General features: G+C 40.1%; 2 protein-coding genes across 8 annotated transcripts; one reads left to right on the top strand and one right to left on the bottom strand.

The window, feature by feature from the left end:
* Window positions 1–946: 946 nt before the first annotated feature.
* LOC140834353 (uncharacterized protein ycf36) lies at window positions 947–10,069 on the top strand. Of its 3 annotated transcripts, none has more exons than XR_012118710.1 (5): window positions 947–1,535; window positions 1,638–1,666; window positions 1,744–1,842; window positions 9,518–9,614; window positions 9,705–9,737. XR_012118710.1 is itself a non-coding variant. In XM_073199179.1 (4 exons), exons 1-4 carry the CDS (start codon window positions 1,064–1,066, stop codon window positions 9,921–9,923), a joined length of 777 nt encoding a protein of 258 aa, XP_073055280.1. In that variant the 5' UTR covers window positions 954–1,063; the 3' UTR covers window positions 9,924–10,069. The 3 variants fall into 3 exon arrangements, 1 of the variants encoding a protein (XP_073055280.1); XR_012118711.1 differs by having other exon boundaries at window positions 9,689–9,737; XM_073199179.1 differs by lacking the exon at window positions 1,744–1,842 and having other exon boundaries at window positions 954–1,535; window positions 9,558–9,614; window positions 9,705–10,069.
* Window positions 10,070–10,175: 106 nt separating this feature from the next.
* Window positions 10,176–23,986, bottom strand: LOC140834354 (calcineurin B-like protein 9). Of its 5 annotated transcripts, none has more exons than XM_073199180.1 (9): window positions 23,840–23,986; window positions 23,560–23,710; window positions 23,368–23,450; window positions 11,491–11,550; window positions 11,009–11,117; window positions 10,861–10,913; window positions 10,709–10,789; window positions 10,509–10,621; window positions 10,176–10,398 (listed from the first exon to the last, which is right to left on the bottom strand). In XM_073199180.1, exons 1-9 carry the CDS (start codon window positions 23,858–23,860, stop codon window positions 10,341–10,343), a joined length of 729 nt encoding a protein of 242 aa, XP_073055281.1. In that variant the 5' UTR covers window positions 23,861–23,986; the 3' UTR covers window positions 10,176–10,340. The 5 variants fall into 5 exon arrangements, with proteins under 5 accessions (XP_073055281.1, XP_073055282.1, XP_073055283.1 ...); XM_073199181.1 differs by having other exon boundaries at window positions 11,009–11,093; XM_073199182.1 differs by lacking the exon at window positions 23,368–23,450 and having other exon boundaries at window positions 23,555–23,710.
* Window positions 23,987–24,785: the final 799 nt, after the last annotated feature.

Genomic DNA, 24,785 nt, shown 5'->3' with positions numbered 1-24,785 from the left:
TTGTTAGATGGTTAAATTGATAATTATCCGTGAGACGATGAATCGACAAAGTTTATACTTGCCATAAAAAAAATTGACATAAACTAATATTTTTCATTGTTCAAGTAAGATATTCGTCTCATAAAATTTGTTTGTGAAACGATATCATATAAGTTTTTAGACAAAATTTTGTGTGACACGGTCTTACGGGCTGTTTTTGTGAGACGGTTATCTTATTTGGGTCAAACATGAAGAAATATTATTTTTTATGCTAAGATTATTACTTTTTATTGTGAATATCGGTAAAGTTGACACGTCTCACAGATAAATATGAGTGAGACCGTCTCACATAGACCTACTCAAGTTTTTATGTCTAAAATTTTAACAAAAAATAGACCAGTTCCTCTACCAAAACGTGACATTATTTTTTATTTCAATGTTGTTACCCACACAATGATATCATGTCTATAAAAATATACAATTTTTTTTTGTCGTTATTTTGGATCGATACTCTATTTCGAGATTGATCTTATGGAAGGAAGTCTTCCTAAAATCGATCACACGTTGCTGATCGTTCTGTGAAGGAAGCTCGATGATATGCAAATTCATCTTCTTACTTACGTACACCATAATTATTATAGAACTGAAAATATTGATTTTAGTTTTCTCTATTTAATATATTTAACAATAAAAATAAATCTGTCATTTCAAATAACTCCATTGAATAATTGAGTTAATTTGAAACATATGTACAAGAAATTATGCGATTAAGATTATAATAATAGAGTTAAATTATCCAAACAATATAATAAATTAATGGCTAAAATTAAAGGTAACAAACCCCTTATCAACAATATATATATATATATACATATATATATATATACATATATATATATATATATATATATATATATATATATATATATATATATATATATATATATATATATTTCTCCTGCAGTAGAGATATTTTCATTTTCGTTGTTACTCTTCTTGTTTTTTTCTTTATTTTTAGCTCATATTTCATTCTAGATATTTCTATATATATGTATTAGCAGAAAAGGGAAAGCTGAAGCCGAAAATGGCTGTTGCCTTCTCTGTATTTTCACCGACCTTCTTCCTCCCCTGCAACCACGCCAACTACAGGAGAGCGCGCGCGTATCCCATTTTCCAGAGGCACAGATTCTTCCCCAGAATTATCTTCTCGTCGTTCAAAAATAACCACAATACCCCGCCGGAGAAAGAGTGCCCGGTGCCGCTGGAGCAACAGCCGATCAACGAATACCAGTCTCTGTCCGGTTCTTTCCCGTTTTCTTGGGCCTCAGCTGATACTGTGGAATACAGTTCAAGATTGCTGGCCATGGGGGCCTGTTTCGCGGTTTTTCTGGGCCTGCCGGTTACTTGGATCGGGTCTGCGGGGCCCAGGTTCGAGCCCATTAGGTTGGTGTTGGGTGCCGTTTCAAGTGGGCTTTTTGTTGTGATTCTTGCTGTTGTTAGGATGTACTTGGGCTGGGCTTATGTCGGGAATCGGCTGCTTAGCGCCACCGTCGAATGTGAGGAAAATTGCACGTATTTATTTTTTTTCTTTTCTGTTTCTGTTTTCGTTTTCGTTTTGTGATTCATTATAAAATTCTATTTTGTGGGTCACGTGGCAGATGAAGAGACAGGGTGGTACGATGGCCAGGTAGTACCTTTATAATTTCCAATGTTCAGAAAAATATGTTATAGGTAGAATCACATTTATTACATTTGCTGACACAGTTTGATTCGATGACATACACTAATGGATCACGTGATCTAATTTGTAATCTACGTGAAAAAGTATGTCAGTATATCAATCTTGGGAGTAATTACTCCGAGGTAGGATCGTAAAATTTAATATAATTGTGTTTGCACAATATTTGGTGTTGCGGGCGTGCCAGGTGCGAAAGTGCACCGATTTGTGTGAAAATGATAAAAATCTAACTTCTAAAACAAACGAAAGTGAATTCTAAATTTGACCGTCGGTTCTAATCTCCTAAAACAACTATAACGCCAAAATGAAGAAAACTATTGGAATTTGAAGAATAAACCCCTGACATTGTTTATATTTTCAATAAACCGTAGGAATTTACAAGACATAAAAATATAACAAATCGAGTTGATGAAATCTAAAACGAGAAGACGTAAATTGCTAGAAATTTGCTGGAAAGCTTGAAAAACTATTGCTTGAATATTGGAATTTTAGCAGAGAGCTTTTGCAGATTTGTCTGTAGAGTTGAGTTGTGTTGTGTGTCCCTCTCGTTGTGTTAGCCGAGCTTTTGCAGATTTGTCTGTAGAGTTGAGTTGTGTTGTGTTGTGTTGCCGATCTCCTTTTTCTTCCTAGCCGCTGTGTCCTCTTTCTCCACTCCCCCATGATCTCCACTATCTGCTCCATTAATGCCACGATTTCTACCTATCCTCCCACGTTCTTTTTCTCTTCCGCGCTCAGTGATCAGTTTTGAATCGATTAAGAATTAGTCTGTTATGGGCTTATTTAATTGGGCTTCAGAATTAACTTGGGCTTGTAATTAAATTATTTTTAGCCCAAACAATTGCCCCCCGCAAGCATTGGCCCATTGGGCCAAAATGCTTGTGTATGAGCCCAATTTTAATTGTACTTGTAGCGGCCCGTGATTTTATCTGTATGTGAGTTGGGCTTATGATAGTGGGCTGAATAACCCAAGCCCATTCACAATTGGATTTCAAGCCACTGTCTCTTGGTTTTCTTCATTTCCGCTTTCTTCATTCTCCAGATTCAAAACTCCCTATCCCACTTTCTTCAACCTCTCTGCCTCTCCTTTGTCCGATTACTCTCGTTGCCGCTGGAAGATCGCTGCCCTTAGAGCTTGCTCGCATTTCCTTCGCCGGCGTTTCTCCTACTCCATCTTGCATAATCCCACACCTCACTTTCTTCATTCAATTTCTAGATTTTAAAATCTGGCCACAACCCCTCTTCACCATTGTGCCTTCATGGTGTTTGTGAATTTGCTCCAATGAGAAATACATTAAAATTTTGTTGTTTTCATTCTCGGCTAGACAGACTCCCCAACCGTCATGGCTCCCCGGTTCACCACAGCTTCTATCGGAATCTGCTCGCCCTGCAAGAGCGAACACTACTATCTTCTCGAGCCATGGTTTTGCGGCTACCACGACCTTACAAGATTTTCCTTCGGTTGTTTCTGCTTCTTCTACAGCTATTGGTAATCTTTCTCCATTTTTCTCGAGTACTATGTGATGCTATTCTTCCTTGAAATTTCTTGTTGTCTTGATTGGAGTAGACTCTTTATTTCTTTCTGCTTTGCATTATTAACCCTGAGGCACTTTGACTCTCCTGGAGAAATTTGAGGGAATGACGACTGGTTTGCCACAATATTGATCACTGCCATGTTACTCTATGTTATTTCCATGTTGGCTCCTTGTAGATGTTTACATGCCACTGCCTTTGTTTCTTTTCTAGTATCGAGTTCCTGTGGGGAGTTGGGTGGTTTTGTGTACCCCACCGACAAACAACTGATTCAAGCCATGTGTTGGCATAACTCCCCGCTAGATCACTGACTCTCTTGTTCAATGAACGTGCATATGGCCATGAATTGGTAGCCAAGAGGTAACTCTAATATTTTCTTTGTGTGTTGCATATCACTTGGGTCACATTCCCCATACCCAAGCAGCCATTTGCATGCATTGCACTTCAGTTGGACCCCTTTCCCGCATACACGTTTATTTACTGTTCTTGCATGCGGTGATTCCGCCTTTGAGTTGTTGACTGTTGGTTTGGTGTTGTGGTTGTTGGGTGACGGATGTGGAACGAAGGTGGATTTGTACGGGGTGTTGTGTATTGGATGTTGGGAATGGGTTTTCTATTCGTTTTTAATCCACTTAACCCACTTCACTTCAATATTTTCAATCAAAACCATATGTTGGCTTAAAACTCCCCGCTCGCAATTATTTCCTCCCCTGGTTCCCTATCGAAACAAAATGAATCCAATATGATAAAAGTGGCCTACTGGCCAACTTCATTTGATCATAACCAACAGATATTTTCATTGGTGGCCCTAAGGCCTACTTCAAATCAAGTCTTACAATAGAGAACTAAACACATACAAAAATGGCTAGTTAGCCTATTTTCATACCAAAGTCCGCTTCTGGGTCCTCTTGTGGCTCGCATAGCGCCCTTGTTCTTTTATGTTCTTCCTTTATTATTCGTTGTTCCGCTCGGTGAGCTCAACTACCCGCTCAGTGTGGTCTTTCTTGCCATATTCTAAGTGGCCTAAAGGCCTACTTCACGAGCCTGTCATTGCACATGCAATCAATCATTTATACGGTGGCTGTATAGCCTACCTTATCAATGATTCCTCGTAACATAAGAATAATAAAAACATCAATCAAATTTACGTAAAAGTGGCCATAAGGCCAACTCCCCACATACTTAACTTCCTTTCAAGTAGCACGAAAGCTACTGTGGCCCTGAAAGTGGCTATAGAGTCCACTTTGTTATCCATATTTCACAATATGTAAGTAATAAAGAACATAGGCATACCAAAGTAGCTCCAAAGGTCAACTCCCTGCTTAATATCAGCCTCTCTGTTTGCTTTTATTTCCTTACCTGACTCCCTAATGAAACAAGATACCTCCAAAATGATGAAAATGGTCTGCTGGACGATTTCATTTTATCAGTTTCTTTATTGAATCATAAACAATGGATATTTACATCAGTGGCCCCGAGGCTCACATCATATGACGTCTCGAAATAACGAACTACACGTATACAAAAGTGGCCAGTAAGCCTACTCTTATATTAAAGCAAAACTTCCATACTCTTCTGTTGTTTGCACAGTGTTCTCATTCTGCTCTTTTATTTCTTCATTCATCGTTGTTGCCTCGTTTGGTGAGCTTTAACTCCTCATTCTCCGGAACTCTTTCCAGCCATGTTTTGGTGGTATGAAATCTCATCCCATGTAATTTCCTTCCAACCAGAATGAAAGCTACTAAGAACTCGGATTTTAATTATTCGAAACAATGCCAAAGTGGCCTCAAATGCCAACTCCCCGCTGGATATTAGCCTTTCTGTTCTCTTTACTCACTCCCTTAACAAGCTGATCAAATTTTGCTTAATTCCTTCTTCCAGCAATGTGCTCACATATACCATATTAGGATCATCAAATTCTCTTAAGTTGATCTCTTCCAACGGGTCTTGCACTTCGTGTTGGCCATCTTCCATTTGAGATGGCGCCATCAACAATTCATCAACTTGGAGTTCATCCTCCTCGTATTCCTCTTCGTGGACAACCTCGGTTCCATAGGTGTCCCATGCTTCCTCTCCCACTACTTTGTCCAGTACTTGCTGCACATGCGCCTTCCATATAGAGGTTGCAGCTACCTCTCTTTCTTTCTGTTTCAAATCAACCATCAATCTCCTCAATCAGCGGCTGAATTATCGGCCTAGACGGCACGAGAACAGTAGGTTTGAGGATTCTTTCCAACACCGAGCTTGGAGTTGGTGTTTGCATGTACAACGGATTTTCTTTCTTGCTGTTGCTACGAATTTTGATAGGCCCAAAATCCCCATTGTAATATCTGACCTCCACTGCACTTGCACTTGTTTGAAAGGGTTGTCCATCCGCTTCTACGACCTCCACGTCATCCCCTTTCCAAAATAACAAAAGCTGGTGCATTGAGGATGGTATGCACTGGTTTGCATGGATCCAATCTCTGCCTAACAACGCTTGGAAGTTGGCGGAGGAGTTTACCACGAAAAATGCACATAAAGATGACATACTCCCCACAGTAACATCAGCGGGGAATACCCCAATGGTTTTGGTAGTTTCCCCTGTAAATGCAGCAACCGAAACTTCCGAAGGAATCAAGTCTTCTTCATTTTTGCCGAGACTTTTCAACATTCTTACCGGAAGAACATTCACAGCTGAGCCATTGTCAATCAAGACCCTAGACACTGGTTTCCCATTGACATGGGCCTTGATGTACAATGGCCTGATGTGCTTGGTCATGGCCGGTGTAGGTTTCTCAAGTATCACCTGTTGGGGCTTATTTGGGTGGCCCTGCTTGATAATCACTCTTGAACTCCCTTCAGGGAGTTTATTTGCATGCTCTTTCTTTTGCACTGATTCTTGGGACATCAACTCCCCATCCTCTTCTTCCATCATCTTAAATCTCTGAGGTAGTATCACTACTCCTGTGGCACAATCCACAGTGATGTGAAACTCTCCAACGTAAAAATTGATTGTTTTTTCTCTTTGATCGTCCTCCTCACTTAACAGATCGTCATCAGCGTCTACTAACTTATCCTCAGTAGCCGATCTTCCAAACTTGGATTTACTCCCCACCTGATCTCTGATGACTGGACTATCAATTGTGGGTTTTTTTCTCAATTTAGCTGACTCTTCTCTCCTTGCAATAGCTCTTTCTCTCAATAGCCGTCTCTTTTGAGTCCTAGTCGGTGGCCTAGGGAACGTTTTGTGTTGGGCCATCCTCCAAGACTCACTGAACTCCCCTCTAGCTGGAAGGACGTATCTGGGCCTTTCTCTCCTGCTCTCAATCATTTTTCCTTTTGATATTTCATCCACACGCCACTCTCTATCTTGGTCAGCTGACTTTTTGTTGATTTCCATCTGTCGCGGCTCTACTCCATATGTATCTCTCTTGTTCGAGTATCTTTGGTATTGATTGCAAGATGACTCCCCTCTGAACCCTTGATTCTCATGCACTGGTCTCTCGAAGAAATGTTGGTTCCTCGGCCGATAGGCCGCGGATTCACCAATATTTCTAGGGAAATGCTGTTGAACTGTTCTTACTCGATCAGTACTATTCCTTCCATTAGCTTCAAACAGTTGACCCTTTGGGATCCAACATTTCTTAATTATTAGGTCTTTCACTGCAAAGGATCGGCTTCTTTTCTCCTTGAGAAGATTCTTCAAATCTGTCACATTCACATGAACAGAAGCTACTGGGAGAAAAGAATCATCATCCACTGCCATGGAATCATGTTTGTTAGGGAACTTCAAGATTCCATGGTTAATTCTGTCCTGCAAAATATTTTTGAAAGCCCAACACAATTTAGTGGAATGATTATATGAGTCATGATATTTACAGTATTCTTGACTTTTCAAATCGTCTTTAGCAGGCATTTGATGATCGGGTGGAAAAGTGATGAATTTTTCTTTAACCAAAAAATCAAATATGTCGTCTGTCTTGGAAACATCAAATGTGTACTGCATGTCCTTAGGAGGTTGGGTGGTGCTCTTCCTATCTGACTCTGTGGATTTTCTCTTGAGTAAAGGGACTATGCACGAGCCGTTCGATCGAATCTCGGCCAGGGAAATCTCTTCTACCTCTTGGTAATAAGAGCTCACTGTTGTTTTCTTCTTAGCCGACTCCTCTGTCAATAGTTCCTCGTACTCCCCAACCTTTGCTGCAAGTTCAAAAAAATCTCTGAATTCCATACCTTGAAACTTCTTCTGGAGCTCAAAGTCTAGCCCCTTTTGGGCTATTTTGACAAACTCAGTCTCTGGCAGAAACACCTTGCACATGTTCTTTGTTTTCTTAAACCTATCAATGAACATATCAATTGTTTCTTCTTTCTTCTGAGACATCCTTGACAAATCAGCGATGCACACCTCATGCTCAGTTCGGTAAAACTGAGTATGGAATTTCTTCTCCATATCTCGCCAACTTAAGATTGAGTTTCGGGGAAGTGTGGCATACCAAGAAAATGCTGTGCCAGTAAGGGTATTTGGGAACAATCTCAGCTTCAAATTAGTAAAGTTTTCCAAGTTTTCCAGCTCCCCACACCTTATAGTGAACCTTGCAATGTGTTCAAGGCTAGATTGACTATTTTCTCCAGAAAATAGGCTGAAATCTGGTACCTTGTAACCTTTGGGAAATGGATTGTTGACATCTACGTAGTCGGGGTATGGCTTGAGAAATTTTGGGCGGCCAATTTGTCTCAAGGCCGGCCCATATAGCTCTTGAACAGTTTCTCTCACCACATCATGATCGATCACTGCTGCATTTCTGTTGGGGAGCAGATGGTGATAATAGTTTGCCCCCCGAGTCTGAGCCCCTGTACTGTAACCAGCATTCCATCCTTGAAAACTTCCATCAACTCCCTGATAACCCAAGTGTGGTATATCATCATCCATTCTTGGTTGATACAAAGGATTAGTAATCGCATGGACTTGGTTAACAGGTTGTTTCGAACTCCCCACTCCATCTGTACGTGGATATGGCCGAACTCTTCCACCTAAAGTTTCCTCCCTGTTATGTGAAGGCGTGTACCTTTCTTCCTGTTGGTTTGGGGGTGCGAACTCTGGGCGGCGAGCATCGCCAGCCTTTGAATGTCCCACTCCCTGGTCGAGTTCAGTGAATTGATTACTTCCCTGGACTTGTTTGCTTCCTTGGTCAGCCTCTTTGCCAGTAGTATTTTGCTCTCCTCGAAGGGACTTACTCGGCTTACACAAAATGGATTTCAAACAGTCAGCCATCGCCTTAGATAATGCCAGTGAGATTTCCTCAATCTTTGTATCAGTCAGTTCTCCAATCACCCTGTTTGAGACTTGGTCATTAGTAGTAGAAATCTGTAGATCCATTTCTTCAACCTGTGGTTCAACAACGTGTTGTTCTGGCTGAGGCGCTTGAGTTCCCTCTTGATTCGCCAGAGACTCCCCACCCTCCTGATTCACGTTTTCCTTTCTTCTTGGCGGCATAGTGATGGTCCCACCGGGCGTGCCAAAAATATGTTTGCACAATATTTGGTGTTGCGGGCGTGCCAGGTGCGAAAGTGCACCGATTTGTGTGAAAATGATAAAAATCTAACTTCTAAAACAAACGAAAGTGAATTCTAAATTTGACCGTCGGTTCTAATCTCCTAAAACAACTATAACGCCAAAATGAAGAAAACTATTGGAATTTGAAGAATAAACCCCTGACATTGTTTATATTTTCAATAAACCGTAGGAATTTACAAGACATAAAAATATAACAAATCGAGTTGATGAAATCTAAAACGAGAAGACGTAAATTGCTAGAAATTTGCTGGAAAGCTTGAAAAACTATTGCTTGAATATTGGAATTTTAGCAGAGAGCTTTTGCAGATTTGTCTGTAGAGTTGAGTTGTGTTGTGTGTCCCTCTCGTTGTGTTAGCCGAGCTTTTGCAGATTTGTCTGTAGAGTTGAGTTGTGTTGTGTTGTGTTGCCGATCTCCTTTTTCTTCCTAGCCGCTGTGTCCTCTTTCTCCACTCCCCCATGATCTCCACTATCTGCTCCATTAATGCCACGATTTCTACCTATCCTCCCACGTTCTTTTTCTCTTCCGCGCTCAGTGATCAGTTTTGAATCGATTAAGAATTAGTCTGTTATGGGCTTATTTAATTGGGCTTCAGAATTAACTTGGGCTTGTAATTAAATTATTTTTAGCCCAAACAAATTGATTGGTATTTGACATTAACCAATTTGGCATGGTGGCATGGAAGGCTAAATGATATAATTTTTGGTGAATTTAGTGGAAGAATGGATTTGATCCAGGGTTATTAAAATGAACAGATATGGGTTAAAACAGCAGAAGTTTTGGCACGGGATCGTCTGCTAGGATCATTTTCTGTAAGCCCTTCATTCAATGGCTTTACAGATTGTATGAGTTGAACCACAAATATTTTTATATTTACATAGACCAGCTCAATTTTTGAACAGGTGAAGCCTGTCCTAGGTAGACTAAAGAACACCCTTTTGGTTCTTGGAGTCTCATTGTATATATGTATGGTATTCCTTTTCGATTTCGAGAGCGGCCAAAAGTATTCAAATATAGCGTCCGAGGAACCTGGAGGTAGAGCCATACCTGGAGTTTACAATGAGGAATCTGCGAGATCGTTTGAGCCTGATGCATTTTGTGGTGAATCCTCGAGTCTTTGAATGTGATCTGTATTCGGCAATCAAATTATGTGAAAGAAAACCTCATTGTATAGTTTTGTGTATGTGATTTCATGGGATATTTACATGTGTAAATTGGTCTGAGAACGTTGGTTATCGAGAAAAGCAAGTGATTAGTAGTTGGTTAATTATGCTGCCCCGATCAAAGTATCGAGAATGGAGTCGGAGAAGCCGCATACTTATTTTACATCTTCCCTGCATCAGATTAATTACAGGATATTTAGTAAATGTAGAGATTGTATCGAAATGTTCCCATAACTCCAACAAACCAAAAGTTATCATTTATGAAATGCAAACTATGTGATGCAGATCGACTCCGTATAATGGGACTCCTCAAAATCTTGATTTCTGCAACTTCCTGGAGGAAGATTTCACCCGTCAGAGTTTGATCCAAGAACTTTATTTGTGCACGACCCCTGTGTCAAAACTGAAACTAGGGAAAGCAACAGAGATGTTCCTGGAAGACGAACAACAAGCCGGGTCAATGACGGGATGGGAAAATGACCAAAAGTTTAGTTATACAAGGAAAAAAAAAAAGAGATTGAATTTATGAAAGTAGCTGCATACTTAAGATAAGGTAGAGTCATGTTCTTCAGAAGAGATGGATGCCTTGTAACAAAAGCCTCCCAATCCTCTTTACCAATTTTACCGTCTTTATCCGCGTCGGCATCGGCAAAAGTCTGCCACAGAAATCACAATTCCTCGATAATCCAAGGAACTTGGAAATATACAATTAAAATTAATATCTTTATGATCATATACCATACATTGCCAACTATCTCCTCAAGGAATTCATCAGAAAGCACCATGTCAGATTCTTCCAACATTGCGATCACCAGTTGCTTCACCTGGTCATGCAAAAATCAAGAAAATATGTATGCTAAGGGTAGAAATGTTATCATACATAGCTAAATCACACCTCTTCTGGCTCGATGTACCCTGTTTGTCTCAGGTCGTAAAACCTGAAGGCGACTGCAAAACAAGAAAGACTTCAAAACATTATACTTTCGGATTCGTCTCATCTTCTTTCCGAATTATGACAATGATGATCATCGTACTATTCTTACAGTCTATTTTGCTTTCCATAGGACCATGGGGATGGAATATATTGAGAGCATGGACAAATTCTTCGAATTCAATCACACCATTCCTCTTTTCGTCGAATAGATCAAAAACCTGTGATCAGAAATATTAACTCCATCCAATTCACAGCAATTAGCAATACATAAATAATTATACTTTTCTAATATGGATACACACACATATACATATATGTAACGTGTATTACATTTATACAGTTTTGATATATTTCATCATATCTAATACGCAAGTAGCACTTCAGTGATACTTACATAGGTGTGCACGTGCAACATTTAAAATTCATATATATATATATATATATATATATATATATATATATATATATATATATATATATGTGTGTGTGTGTGTGTGTGTGTGTGAGACGTGAAATCGAAAACAGGCGCTTCTATGAATGGATGTAATAATTGCGACAGATAATTAAAACGAGGATTAAGGTTGTAATTACCCTGTCCAAAAAGATGTTCTGACCATGGGAAGTTCCACAAAGTGCCAACTGAAGCTCTTCCTACGTGCATGCCATCAAATGGTTAGAATTAATTAGTGCCATTACCCTACAAAATGCATAATTATATATAGTGCCATTACCCTACAAAATGCATATATATATATATATATATATATATATATATATATATATATATATATATATATATATATATATTCATTTTATGAATAAATCCTTTGTTTGCACAATATTTGGTGTTGCGGGCGTGCCAGGTGCGAAGTGCACCGATTTGTGTGAAAATGGTAAAAATCTAACTTCTAAAATCAAACGACGGTAAATTCTAAATTTGATCGTTGGTTCTAATCTCCTAAAACATATGCGATGCCAAAATTAAGAAAACTATTGGAAAGTGATGGAAATAAACCCCTGACATGATTTTGCATTTACAAAACTGTAGGAATTCATCAAAGACATGAAAAATATAATAATTTGTTGCTGAAATCTAAAACGTGAATGCTAGAACAACTATTGAAAAGCTTGAAAAATAATGCTTGAAGACTGGAAATTTGCAGAGAATATTTGCAGAGTTTGTCTGTGTTGAGTTGTTGAGTAGAAGTTCTCAGTGTTTGCCGATCCCTTCTTTTTCTTCGCTTTGAAAGGTAGTTTCTTCCACTCCCCCATGAGCCCATGATTTTTCCCACTACCTTCGCACGATTTCCATTTCTTTCCTCCCACGTTGTACTCGGTTTAATTCGATAAGAATTGAATTGATCTGTTATGGGCTTTTATAATTTAATTGGGCTTTTATAATTTAATTGGGCTTTCATAATTAATTATTTTTAGCCCAAACAATTGCCCCCCGCAAGCATTGGCCCGTGGGCCAAAATGCTTGTATGTAGCCCAATTCCAACTTGTTTGTCGGAGCGGCCCGTAAGCATTTTCTCTTGTCATGGGCTTGTGATTTTGGATTGGGCCCAATTCACACTTGGGTTTTTAACAGCAGACTCCTTTTCAAATTCAAAATCTGTAATCCGCTTTCTTCACTTCTTCCTTCTCGCTGCCCTCATCCGATTACTCCCCGCTGCCACTGTGGAAGCCCGTCGCTCCGCCAATCCTACACCTCAACCGTGGCGGCTCTCAAGCTCTTTCCAGCCGTTCTTTGCTGTCGATTGTTCTCTACTGCTGCCCACAGTCGTTTTATGGCTCACGATCCACCTCCGGCGAATCCTTCCGCATCCATCGCTGCGGGCGCCATTTCTGCTCCGGCTACTGTTTCTGTCTCGTTGCCCATTGCGTTCGCCGGCTCCGCCACTGGTCTTAATCCCTTCCTCGCCATCTCTGGGTCGTCGATTTCCCATTCGGTAGCCAAGTCAACTAATACTTAATTTGATCATCATCACGTCTTAATGGTGTTTGTGAATTTGCCCAAATGAAATCCACAAGCATTTCCTTGTATTGCATGTCTGCTTCTTTAGCTTCCATTCCTTCTTGGATTTGGGATTCATTCAACTCCTTACTCTTTCTTGGGCATCAACTCCCCACTCTCATTTTTTTTAATAGTGTTGGCATGTTTACTCATAACAGGTATCACTGGATTGAGATTGGCCATGTGTTGGCCTCAGCTCCCTGGTGCATTTGACACTTAAGCATTTGTGTCATTTGAGGTTTCTTGACACAGGTATTTCTCGACTATTATGTGCTCTTATATGCTCTTATGTGTTGCATCCACTCAAGATGATTCCCTCGCTCCTAACATTATGCATTGCACTTCAGTCGGATCCCTTTCCCGCATACACGTATATGCATTTGCACTTCAGTTGGACCCCTTTCCCGCATACACGTTTACTTACTGTTCTTGCATGCGGTGGCTCCGCTTCTTATCTGTTGATTGTTGGTTTGGTGTTGTGGTTGTTGGGTGATGGGTGTGGTACGAAGGTGGATTTGTATGGGGTGTTGTGTATTGGATGTTGGGAAGGAGTTTCTATTCGTTCTTAATTCACTTAACCCAACTCATTTTCAATAGCTTCAATCAAAACCATATGTTGGCTTAAAATTCCCCACTCGAGATTATTCTCTCCCTTCATTGGCTATCGAAACACAATGGATCCAGTACGATAAAAGTGGCCTACTGGCCAACTTTAATCGATCGTTGTCATTTTTGAATCATAACCAACAAATATTTACATTAGTGGCCCTAAGGCCTACTTCAAATAAAATCGTACAACATGAACATGAAGCTAGAACATACAAAAATGGCTGGTCAGCCTATTTTTCTTCCAAAGTCAACTTCTGGGTCCTCTTGGGGTTTACATATTGCCTTTGTCCTCTTCAGTTCTTCTTTTATTACTCATTATTCCGTTCGGTGATCCCAACTCCCCGCTCGTTGTGTTCCTTTCCTCCCATATTCTAAGTGGCCTCAAGGCCTACTTTATGAATCTGTTACTGCACATGCAAACAACCAATTTATAATGGCAGTATGGTCTATTCCACCATGATTTTTGGTACAATAAAAACATTGGAAATAAGTGGCCATAAGGCCGACTCCCTAGTGAAATAATGGACCTTCAACATAATGAATGAAGGTGGCTTATTGTCCCACTCTCCCCGATCGATTTTATTGTTGAATCAAAAACAAAATATATTTATTTCAGTGGCCCTAAGGCCTACATCACATGACACCTTGAAATCAGAAACTTAATATATACACAAGTGGCCCCGAAGGCCAACTCCCCACAGAAGAATGCTAACTCTCCACTGAAGAATGCCAACTCCCCACTGAAGATTAGCCTTCGTGATTGCTTTACTCGCAAGCTCTTCCTACTTCTTCCCTCATACTCGGAAAATAGGGCTTGAGATACTTGCCGTTTATGCATCTTTTGTGTGGATGGCCATCTATGTTTGATAGCCAATATGCATTTCCGTCTAACACCTTATGTACCTTGAATGGTCCCTCCCAGTTGGGAGACCATTTGCCCAGCTCCCTATCCTTTGTTCCTAGTGGTAGTATGGTCTTCCACACTATTTCTCCTTCATGGAAACTTTTCTTGTTAACTCTTTTGTTGTAGATTCTTGCCACTTTCTGTTTTTGTAACAACAAAGCATTGTACGCTTGGATTCTCAACTCATCTAGTTCTTCTAGTTCCATGATCATTGCTTCATTATAATGCTCAAGGGAAAGTTCATTTTGCTTTGCCACTCGCATTGATGGCACCATAATCTCCAATGAGAGCACTGCATCATGGCCAAAGGTAAGGGAAAAAGGGCTCACTCCAGTGGCAGTCCTCTTGGATGTCCTGTATGCCCACAAAGTTTCTGATAATAGCCTTGGCCAATCCCTAGGATTCTCTTCCATCATCTTTTGTAGAATCTTTATCAACACTTTATTTGACGCTTCGGCTTGCCCGTTGGACTGTGGGTAATGAGGGGATGAGTTTATCAATTTAATTCCATAGTCTTCTGCAAACTCCCTCATATCTGAGCCTGTGAACATAGTTCCCTGATCTGTGGTCAATGACTCTGGAATTCCAAATCTATGAATAATATTCTCTTTCACAAAGTTAATAACATCCCCTTGCTCCGCTTTCTTCAAGGGCACTGCTTCTACCCATTTGGTGAAAAAATCTGTAGCCACAAGGATGAACGAGTGGCCTTTAGATGATGAAGGGTAGATTTTCCCTATTAAGTCCATGGCCCAGCCTTTGAATGGCCATGGTTTGACAACGCTGTGAAGTTCATCCGCTGGAATTCTTTGGATGTTCCCATGTTTCTGACATGGCTGGCATCCCCTAGCATACTTGATGCAATCTTTCAGGATGGATGGCCAATAGTAGCCATACCTCCTTATCAACCATCTCATCTTTATTCCAGATTGATGCGCTCCACACACTCCCTCATGAACTTGCTTCATGATCTCCAAAGCCTCTGGGAAGCCTATGCATCTGAGAAGCAGACCATCTAACCCTTTCCTGTACAAATCACCCTCCACTAAAACGTAATTAAGAGCTCTCATCTTTAAACCATGTGGAATATCTTTCCCGGTTGATTCTAATACCATTTTCATGTCATCCCTCCAATCCCCAGCTAAATTTACATCCAAGTTGAGCGTGTCTACCTGAATCCCTCTTTGCTGAATTGAAGGGTGGTTTTTCTTCTGAATCAACACTAGTCTGTGAGTGAGTTCTGGAGACATCTTCAATCCCGAAGCAACCTGTGCCAACTCGTCTGCCTCCCAATTTTCTTGTCTTGGGACGTGGACTAATGACACTTCCTCGAAATCATCTAGAAGTTGGGATGCGGCGGTATAGTAAGGTGCCAAGGACAAACTTGTGCATTTGAACTCCCCTGACAGCTGTTTGAGTACCAGCTGAGAATCCCCTGATATCAATAATTCTCTTGCCCCTAGATCTTTCAGAATTTCCAATCCAATGACCAGTGCTTCGTATTCTGCTTGATTGTTGGTGCATGGGAAATCCAAATTGAAGGATAGAGCGGTTTTCACACCTCTTGGGGAGGTGATCACAATACCAGCTCCAGCTGCTGTTTCTGTGCTTGATCCATCGAACTTCAACTCCCAGGGTTGGACTCCAACTCCACAAACTGGAAACCCAACCTGTTCTCCAATAAACTCATCAAGTGAAGGGTGATCAGCTAAAAAATCGGCGATAGCTTGGCCTTTTACTGATTTTTGGGGATAATATGTCAATGTAAACTCGGCCAACGCTAAAGACCATTTGCCAATTCTCCCAGAGAGGATGGGTCTATTAAGCATGTATTTAATCAAATCGGTTTTAGCCACCACAAACACTCTTGATTGAATCAAATAATGTCTTAACTTAGTACATGCATAATACAGCGTTAAGCATAGCTTTTCAATCACAGAGTATTTTACCTCTACTGGAGTAAGGAATCTACTCAAATAATAGATGGCTTGTTCATTTCCTTCATGATTATTTTGAACTAGTAGACACCCAATTGATTCATGAGCAGCAGAGATGTATAATTTAAGGGGCATTCCATACCTGGGGGGCATAAGCACAGGTGGATTAGATAAATATCTCTTGATCACATCAAAAGCCCTCTGATGCGACTCTTCCCATTTGAACTCCCCGCTGTCTTTGAGCTTCAACAGCTGTGAAAACTCCTTTGTCTTCCCTGCAAGGTTAGAAATAAAACGCCTCAAGTAATTCACTTGCCCAAGGAAGCGTTGCAACTCTTTCTTGTTCCTAGGTGGATTTGCTTCCATAATAGCTTTGGCTTTGTTCTTATCCACTTCAACTCCCCTCTGGTGCACAAGAAATCCCAGAAAGTTTCCTGCCTTCACGCCAAATGCACATTTCAATGGATTTAACTTTAATTCATGTTGCCTCATTCTTTGGAAACTTTTCCTCAAGTGCTCAATGTGATCAGTAGCTTGTTTGGACTTTACAACGATATCATCTATATATACTTCAATATGATGTCCTATCATGTCATGAAAGATGGAGTTCATGGCTCTTTGATACGTGGCTCCCGCGTTCTTTAGCCCGAATGGCATAACAAGCCATTCAAACGTACCAACAGCTCCCGGGCATCTGAATGCTGTTTTGTGAGTGTCAGTCTCGGCTATTTTGATTTGGTTGTAGCCCGAGAATCCGTCCATGAAAGACAACAACTCATGTTTAGCCACTGAATCAATTAACATATCAGGTATCGGCATCACATATACATCTTTGGGAGTTGCACAGTTCAAGTCTCGGAAGTCGATGCATATTCTGACCTTGCCATTCTTCTTCATTACTGGCACAATGTTTGAAAGCCACTCGGTATATCGGATTGGCTTTATAAACTTGGCCTTCAACAATTTCTCAACTTCCTCTTTCACTTTCAATTCAACTTCTTTTGACATGCGACGAGATGACTGTTGAAATGGTTTGAAACCTTCTTTGAGTGGAAGTCGATGTTCGACCAATTTTCGGTCCAACCCTGGCATGTCATCATAACCCCATGCAAAACAATCTTTGTATTCCTTCAACATGCTGATCAAGTCTTGCTTCAACTGCTCTTCCAGTAACTTACTCACATATACAACTTTTGGATTCTCAAGCTCCCCCAAGTTAATCTCTTCCAATGGGTCTTGAACTTCATGTTGGCCATCTTCCAGTTGAGATGGCGCCATCAACAACTCATCGACTTGGAGCTCATCATTTTCGTATTCTTCTTCTTGGACCACTTCAGTTCCATAAGTGTCCCATGCTTCCTCTTCCTTTAGTTTTTCCAGTACTTGCTGCACATGTGCCTTCCATATAGAGGTTGCAGCTACCTCCTTTCCTCGTTGGTTCGAATCAATCATCAATCTCCTCAATCAGTGGCTGAATTATCGGCCTCGATGGCACGATAACGGTAGGTTTGAGGATTCTTTCCAACACCGAGCTTGGAGTTGGTGTTTGCATGTACAGTGGATTTTCTTTCTTGCTATTGCTACGGATTTTGATGGGCCCAAAATCCCCATTATAATATCTGGCTTCTACTGCACTTGCACTTGTTTGGAACGGTTGTCCATCCGCTTCTACGACCTCCACGTCATCCCCCTTCCAAAATAACAACAGTTGGTGCATTGAGGATGGTATGCACTGGTTTGCATGGATCCAATCTCTGCCTAACAACGCTTGGAAGTTGGCGGAGGAGTTTACCACGAAGAATGCACATAAAGATGACATACTCCCCACAGTAACATCGGCGGGGAGTACCCCAATGGTCTTGGTAGTTTCCCCTGTAAATGCAGCAACCGAAACTTCTGAAGGGATCAAGTCTTCTTCATTTTTGCCTAGATTTTTCAACATTCTTACTGGGAGAACGTTCACTGCTGAGCCATTGTCAATCAACACTCTAGACACTGGCTTCCCATTCAAGTGGGCTTTGATGTACAACGGCCTTATGTGCTTGGTCATGGCCGGTGTAGGCTTTTCAAGTATCACCTGCTGAGGCTTGTTTCGGTGATCCTCCTTGATAATCACTTTTGAACTCCCTTCGGGGAGTTTAATTGCCTGATCTTCTTTTTGCGACGATTCATGGGGTATCAACTCCCCGTTCCCTTCTTCTACCATTTTAAATATCTCGGGTAGTATCACCACTCCAGTGGCACAATCCACAGTGATGTGAAATTCCCCAACGCGAAAATTAATTGATTTCCTTGCTTGATCATCCTCTTCGCTTAATAAATCATCATCGTCTTCAACAAACTTGTCCTCAGTAGCCGATCTTCCAAACTTAGATTTACTCCCCACTGGCTCATTGGAGACTGGAACATCAGTTTTGGATTCATTCTTCAGCTTAGCGAACTCCTCTCTTCTTGCAATAGCTCTTTCTCTCAACAGTCGTCTCTTTTGTGTCCTAGTCGGTGGCCTAGGGGACTTTTTGTGTTGGGCCACTCTCCAAGACTCACTGAACTCCCCTCTGGCTGGAAGAACGTATCTTGGCTTTACTCCACTGTTCTCAATCATTTTTCCTTTTGTGATTTCGTATGAACGCCGTTCTCTGCCGTGATCAGCTGATACTTTTCTGGTTTCCACCCTCCTTGACTCAAATTCACATGCATTTCTCCTGTTTGAATACCTTTGGTGATGACTGTGAGATGACTTCCCTCTGAACCATTGCTTCTCCATCACTGGTCTTTCAAGAAAATGTTGATCCCTCGGCCTAAAGGCCGCGGATTCACCAACACTTCTAGGGAAACGCTGCTGGGCTATTGGCATTCCATCGACACTGTGCCTTCCATGAGCTTCAAACAATTGACCCTTTGGAATCCAGTATTTCTTGATCACTCGGTCTTTCACTGCAAAAGATCGCCTTCTCTTCTCATTGAGAAGATCTCTCAAATCTGTCATATTCACATTAACCAAAGCAACGGGGGGAAAAGGATCGTCATCCACCGCCATAGACTCTTGTTTGTTAGGGAACTTCACAACTCCCTTGTTAATTCTGTCCTGCAAGATATTCTTGAACGCCCAACAAGACTTCGTAGCATGATTGTAAGAGTTGTGGTACTTACAATACTCTCTTCCCTTCAGCTCTTCTGTAGGTGGCATCTTATGATCAGGCGGGAATGTGATGAATTTTTCCTTTACCAAGAAATCGAAGATTTCCTCGGTCTTTGACGTGTCAAAAGTATAGTGCATGTCTTTGGGGAGTTGGGAGCTATTATTCTTTTCAGGTTCTGCTGGCTTCTTTTTTAGCAGGGGAACGGTGCAAGAACCAGCTGACCGAATCTCCGCCAATGCCACATCTTCCACCTCTTGATAATACGACCCCATAGCAGTTTTCTTCTTGTACGACTCTTCCCTCAAAAGCTCTTCGTATTCAGCCACTTTGGCGGCTAGCTCAAAGAAATCCCTGAACTCCATTCCCTGGAATTTCTTCCTTAATTCAAAATCTAGCCCCTTTTGTGCCATCTTCACGAACTCAGTCTCGGGTAGGAACACCTTGCACCTATTCTTCATCTTCTTGAACCTGTCTATGAAATATTCCACAGACTCTCCTTTCTTTTGAGTGACTCTGGATAAGTCGGCAATGCACACTTCAGGCTCTGTTCTATAGAATTGAATGTGAAATTGTCTTTCCATTTCTTGCCAACTCATCACTGAATTTCTGGGGAGCGAGGCATACCAAGCGAATGCAGTTCCAGTGAGGGAATTTGGGAATAGCCGCAACTTTAGATTGTTGAAGTTCTCCAAGTTGGCTAATTCCCCGCACTGGATGGTGAATCTGGCTATGTGTTCCATGCTGGACTGGCCATCCTCCCCGGAGAATAAACTGAACTCATGCACTCTATAACCCCTTGGGTACGGGTTATTCACGTCAATGTAGTCTGGATATGGTTTGTGGAACTCTGGGCGGCCAATCTGTTTCAAGGCCGGACCATATAACTCTTGAACAGCTTCTCTCACCATTTCTGGATCAATCCCGTGCAAATTCCGAGCGGGGAGTTGGTGATGGTAATTTGCCCCCCGAGCTTGAAACCCTGCATTTAAACCAAAATTACCCCCTGGGAAGCCTCCATCTCCTCCTGGATAATCCATGTGCGATATGTCATCATAAGCTCCCGGTTGGTACAGAGGATTGGTCACGCTGAACACTTGAGCAACTGGTTGCTTCGAGCTCCCCACTCCATGAGTACGTGGATATGGCTGAGCTCTCCCTCCTAAGGTTTCTTCTCTCTTGTGAGGTGGTGTGTACCTTCTTTCGGGCTGATTTGGGAGAGTACACTCTGGGCGGCGGGGATCGCCAGCCCTTGAGTCTCCAACTCCCTGATCGGATTCATGAACTTGGTTGCTTCCCTGGTCAGCCTCTTTGCCAGTAGTATTTTGCTCTCCTCGAAGGGACTTACTCGGCTTACACAAAATGGATTTCAAACAGTCAGCCATCGCCTTAGATAATGCCAGTGAGATTTCCTCAATCTTTGTATCAGTCAGTTCTCCAATCACCCTGTTTGAGACTTGGTCATTAGTAGTAGAAATCTGTAGATCCATTTCTTCAACCTGTGGTTCAACAACGTGTTGTTCTGGCTGAGGCGCTTGAGTTCCCTCTTGATTCGCCAGAGACTCCCCACCCTCCTGATTCACGTTTTCCTTTCTTCTTGGCGGCATAGTGATGGTCCCACCGGGCGTGCCAAAAATATGTTTGCACAATATTTGGTGTTGCGGGCGTGCCAGGTGCGAAGTGCACCGATTTGTGTGAAAATGGTAAAAATCTAACTTCTAAAATCAAACGACGGTAAATTCTAAATTTGATCGTTGGTTCTAATCTCCTAAAACATATGCGATGCCAAAATTAAGAAAACTATTGGAAAGTGATGGAAATAAACCCCTGACATGATTTTGCATTTACAAAACTGTAGGAATTCATCAAAGACATGAAAAATATAATAATTTGTTGCTGAAATCTAAAACGTGAATGCTAGAACAACTATTGAAAAGCTTGAAAAATAATGCTTGAAGACTGGAAATTTGCAGAGAATATTTGCAGAGTTTGTCTGTGTTGAGTTGTTGAGTAGAAGTTCTCAGTGTTTGCCGATCCCTTCTTTTTCTTCGCTTTGAAAGGTAGTTTCTTCCACTCCCCCATGAGCCCATGATTTTTCCCACTACCTTCGCACGATTTCCATTTCTTTCCTCCCACGTTGTACTCGGTTTAATTCGATAAGAATTGAATTGATCTGTTATGGGCTTTTATAATTTAATTGGGCTTTTATAATTTAATTGGGCTTTCATAATTAATTATTTTTAGCCCAAACATCCTTTTCTTTATAAACAAATCTCAAACAAAACTGGTTCGCCCCGGAATGAACTGAGTATGGTACACCCAAAGCTCAACTCACCTCCTTAATTATAGGATGCAATATAATATAATGACTTTTTTGTTACATATATAATTTATCATATTAAATTCAAGTCTACCACGACTCTAATTCCCATATCTGTACCTGGTATCACATGCTTTAAAATAAAGTTCTAAATCTAAAAAATAGTCATAAAATGAGTCATGTTTCGAAGTACTCCGTCAATCTTCTTATAAATAATTGCACTCCTTGAAATAAATCAGAAGCGAAATCATGATCTTGACTCTGATATCAATTGTAGGACTGAACGCTTGTCGTTTTACTAAAAATTATATTTGATCACAACCAGAGACGGATCTACGCTAGGGCTATACTGGGCTGTAGCCCAGCCCATTTTTTTTATTTAGCGACGGTTTTAGCGACGGTTTTTGATAACCGTCGCTACTTTTGCGACGGTTTTAGTAAACCTGTCGCCGATGTGGATCGGCGACAGGTTTATCAAAAACCGTCGCAATTATTAGCGACGGTTATTGCTAAAACCGTCGCTACATTATTAAAAAATAAAAAAAAGGTGGATCGGCGGTTTTAATTAGCGACGGTTTATTCAATAGAACATCATTACCACTTTGATGTTTATAATGCAGCAATAGATTTCATTTTGATGGAGTTAAATACTCGGTTCAATGAGTCATCGGTGAAACTTCTTTCTCTTAGTATAGCTTTAGATCCTAAAAATTCATTTGACTCATTTAACAGTGATGATATTTGCAAGCTTGCGAAGAAGTTTTATCCTGGAGATTTCACAGATCAAGAAATTGTTGTTTTGAAGTATGAATTGATACATTTATAAACTCGATGTGATGCAGAATTTAAAGGTTTCTACACTTGTTGAGTTGTGTCAGCAATTGACCGAGAGTGGACGGTCAAGTGTTTATGTTATGTTGACTAGATTGATTCATCTTGTTTTGACATTATCTGTGTCTACTACCACTATTGAACGGGCTTTTTCAGCAATGAAGCATGTGAAGACGGCACTTCGCAATAAAATGGAGGATGACTTTCTTGCCGATTGTTTGACACTCTATATTGAACGAGATTTAGCTAAACATATTGATGTAAATTCTATTATTGATGAATTTTATGTTTTAAAATCCCGTAAGGCACAACTTCGTTGAACGATATAATGTACTTTTTTTTTTAATAATATATAACTTATCATATTGAGTTCAAGCCCACCCCAACTCTTATTCCTGGATCCGTCCCTGATCACAACAGTGCAACTCAAATCTTTGAACATATATAACATCAAAAGTGTCATGTTTTGTTCGATCTATCTGGAAGAGACCATCATTACACTCCAAAATTTCATAATTGTACAAGGATAATAATAAAACTTTAATAAAGTCCTGGCTTCCTGGTCGTTTGAGGTGGGCATTCACTCTTTTAGAAAGAAATCATTGATCATACTAGTGAGAAATGAATAATGGAAAAGCCTCTCGATGAGTAGTAAATTGAGATTTAAATGTTGTCCTAATAATTAATAAAATCGGAATGCCACAAAAATAAACCTTTTGTATAAAGCCATCGTCAATTATTGAACTGCTCAACTGCTTGAACAACTCAAACAATACGGCTACATCACTTACTGTAACTGCAAAATTATCACAATTGATGCATAATAATAATAATAATAATAATAATAATAATAATAATAATAATAATACAAAAAGACATGAAAACTTTCAAAACAATTACCATACATAGAGATTCCTCAGAGAGTGGAGTGAAATCCTCACTTCCCGGCCTTCGTTTCTTGCAACCGGACAACGAATTCCGGCACTCAAAACAACCCGAGAAAGCAAAAATCACCTCTTCGACGATCTTGATTATCGGAAACACCACCGTGCATAACTTGTAATTAAGTTGAAAACATAATTAATAATGATGATGATGAGGAGGCAGCGAGTTAGGCTGACGTTTAATTATGATGTAATTAAGTGTAAGTGAAGCGTTGATGGGTACGAGAACTTCGTAAATTACCAGAGAATAACCCAAGTCCATCGGAATTGTATCTCTCGCATGCCAGAGTAACTCTTTTATAGGGACAAGGGAGTACGTTTGGGCTTCTACTTTATCATGGGATCTATATAAATATTAATCTAGTATTCATTCTAGGTGTCCGAATTAGTACAGTAAGGCATAGTTTGGTATATATGATAGGATAAGTATGTGATATATAATATAAGGATAAGTTAAGGATAAAGAAGATGTATGATATTATATTTAATGTTTGGTATGATTTTAATAAGAGTGATTAAATTTATATATTATATTATAATGACAAAATTAACCTTAACATAATAAATTTTATGATTTCAAAGTTGTTGCTTGAGTTCATAATTTTTATTTGTTCATACGCCGATAGTGCTTCAATGATTTATTTATTTTTACATAATTTTATATATTATATTATATGATAATTGAGCCCTTGATTTTGTGAGTCAAGTCAAATATCAATTTTTAATGTTAATCGGGGTGATGATAATAATTTTATTAAGATTTATAAAAATTATTTATATAATTATCTCGAATTCATTTATATAATTATCATATTATATAATATATAAAAATAAATAAAAATATTTATTTGATTTTAATTTCTACCTACTAGCATTGATTTATAAAAATCATTTATAAATTGAGGGTAATTAAGTCATTTGTAGTGTATTTTATCCTTAAATAAAAATTATAATACCTAATAGAAGGGATATTTTATCCTTCTAAAAAATTATTTATCAAGGGCCCATGATATTATCATGAGCTTTTTAAAAATGTACCAAACATGAGATAAGGAGGATTATTCATCAATCCCTCCCTTATCTCATGTACCAAACTATGCCTAAGTGATCGATCGCTTGAAGGCAAATGGCCATAGATTTGATTTTCTTTATCAATAGTTTCTCAGGCGAATATGCCGCATATGGTT

The sequence above is a fragment of the Primulina eburnea genome, chromosome 6 (genome assembly GCF_022965805.1).
Source record: "Primulina eburnea isolate SZY01 chromosome 6, ASM2296580v1, whole genome shotgun sequence".
Lineage (NCBI taxonomy): Eukaryota > Viridiplantae > Streptophyta > Magnoliopsida > Lamiales > Gesneriaceae > Primulina > Primulina eburnea.
Note: the sequence above shows the minus strand (reverse complement) of the source record. Positions and strands in the feature narration are given on the sequence as shown.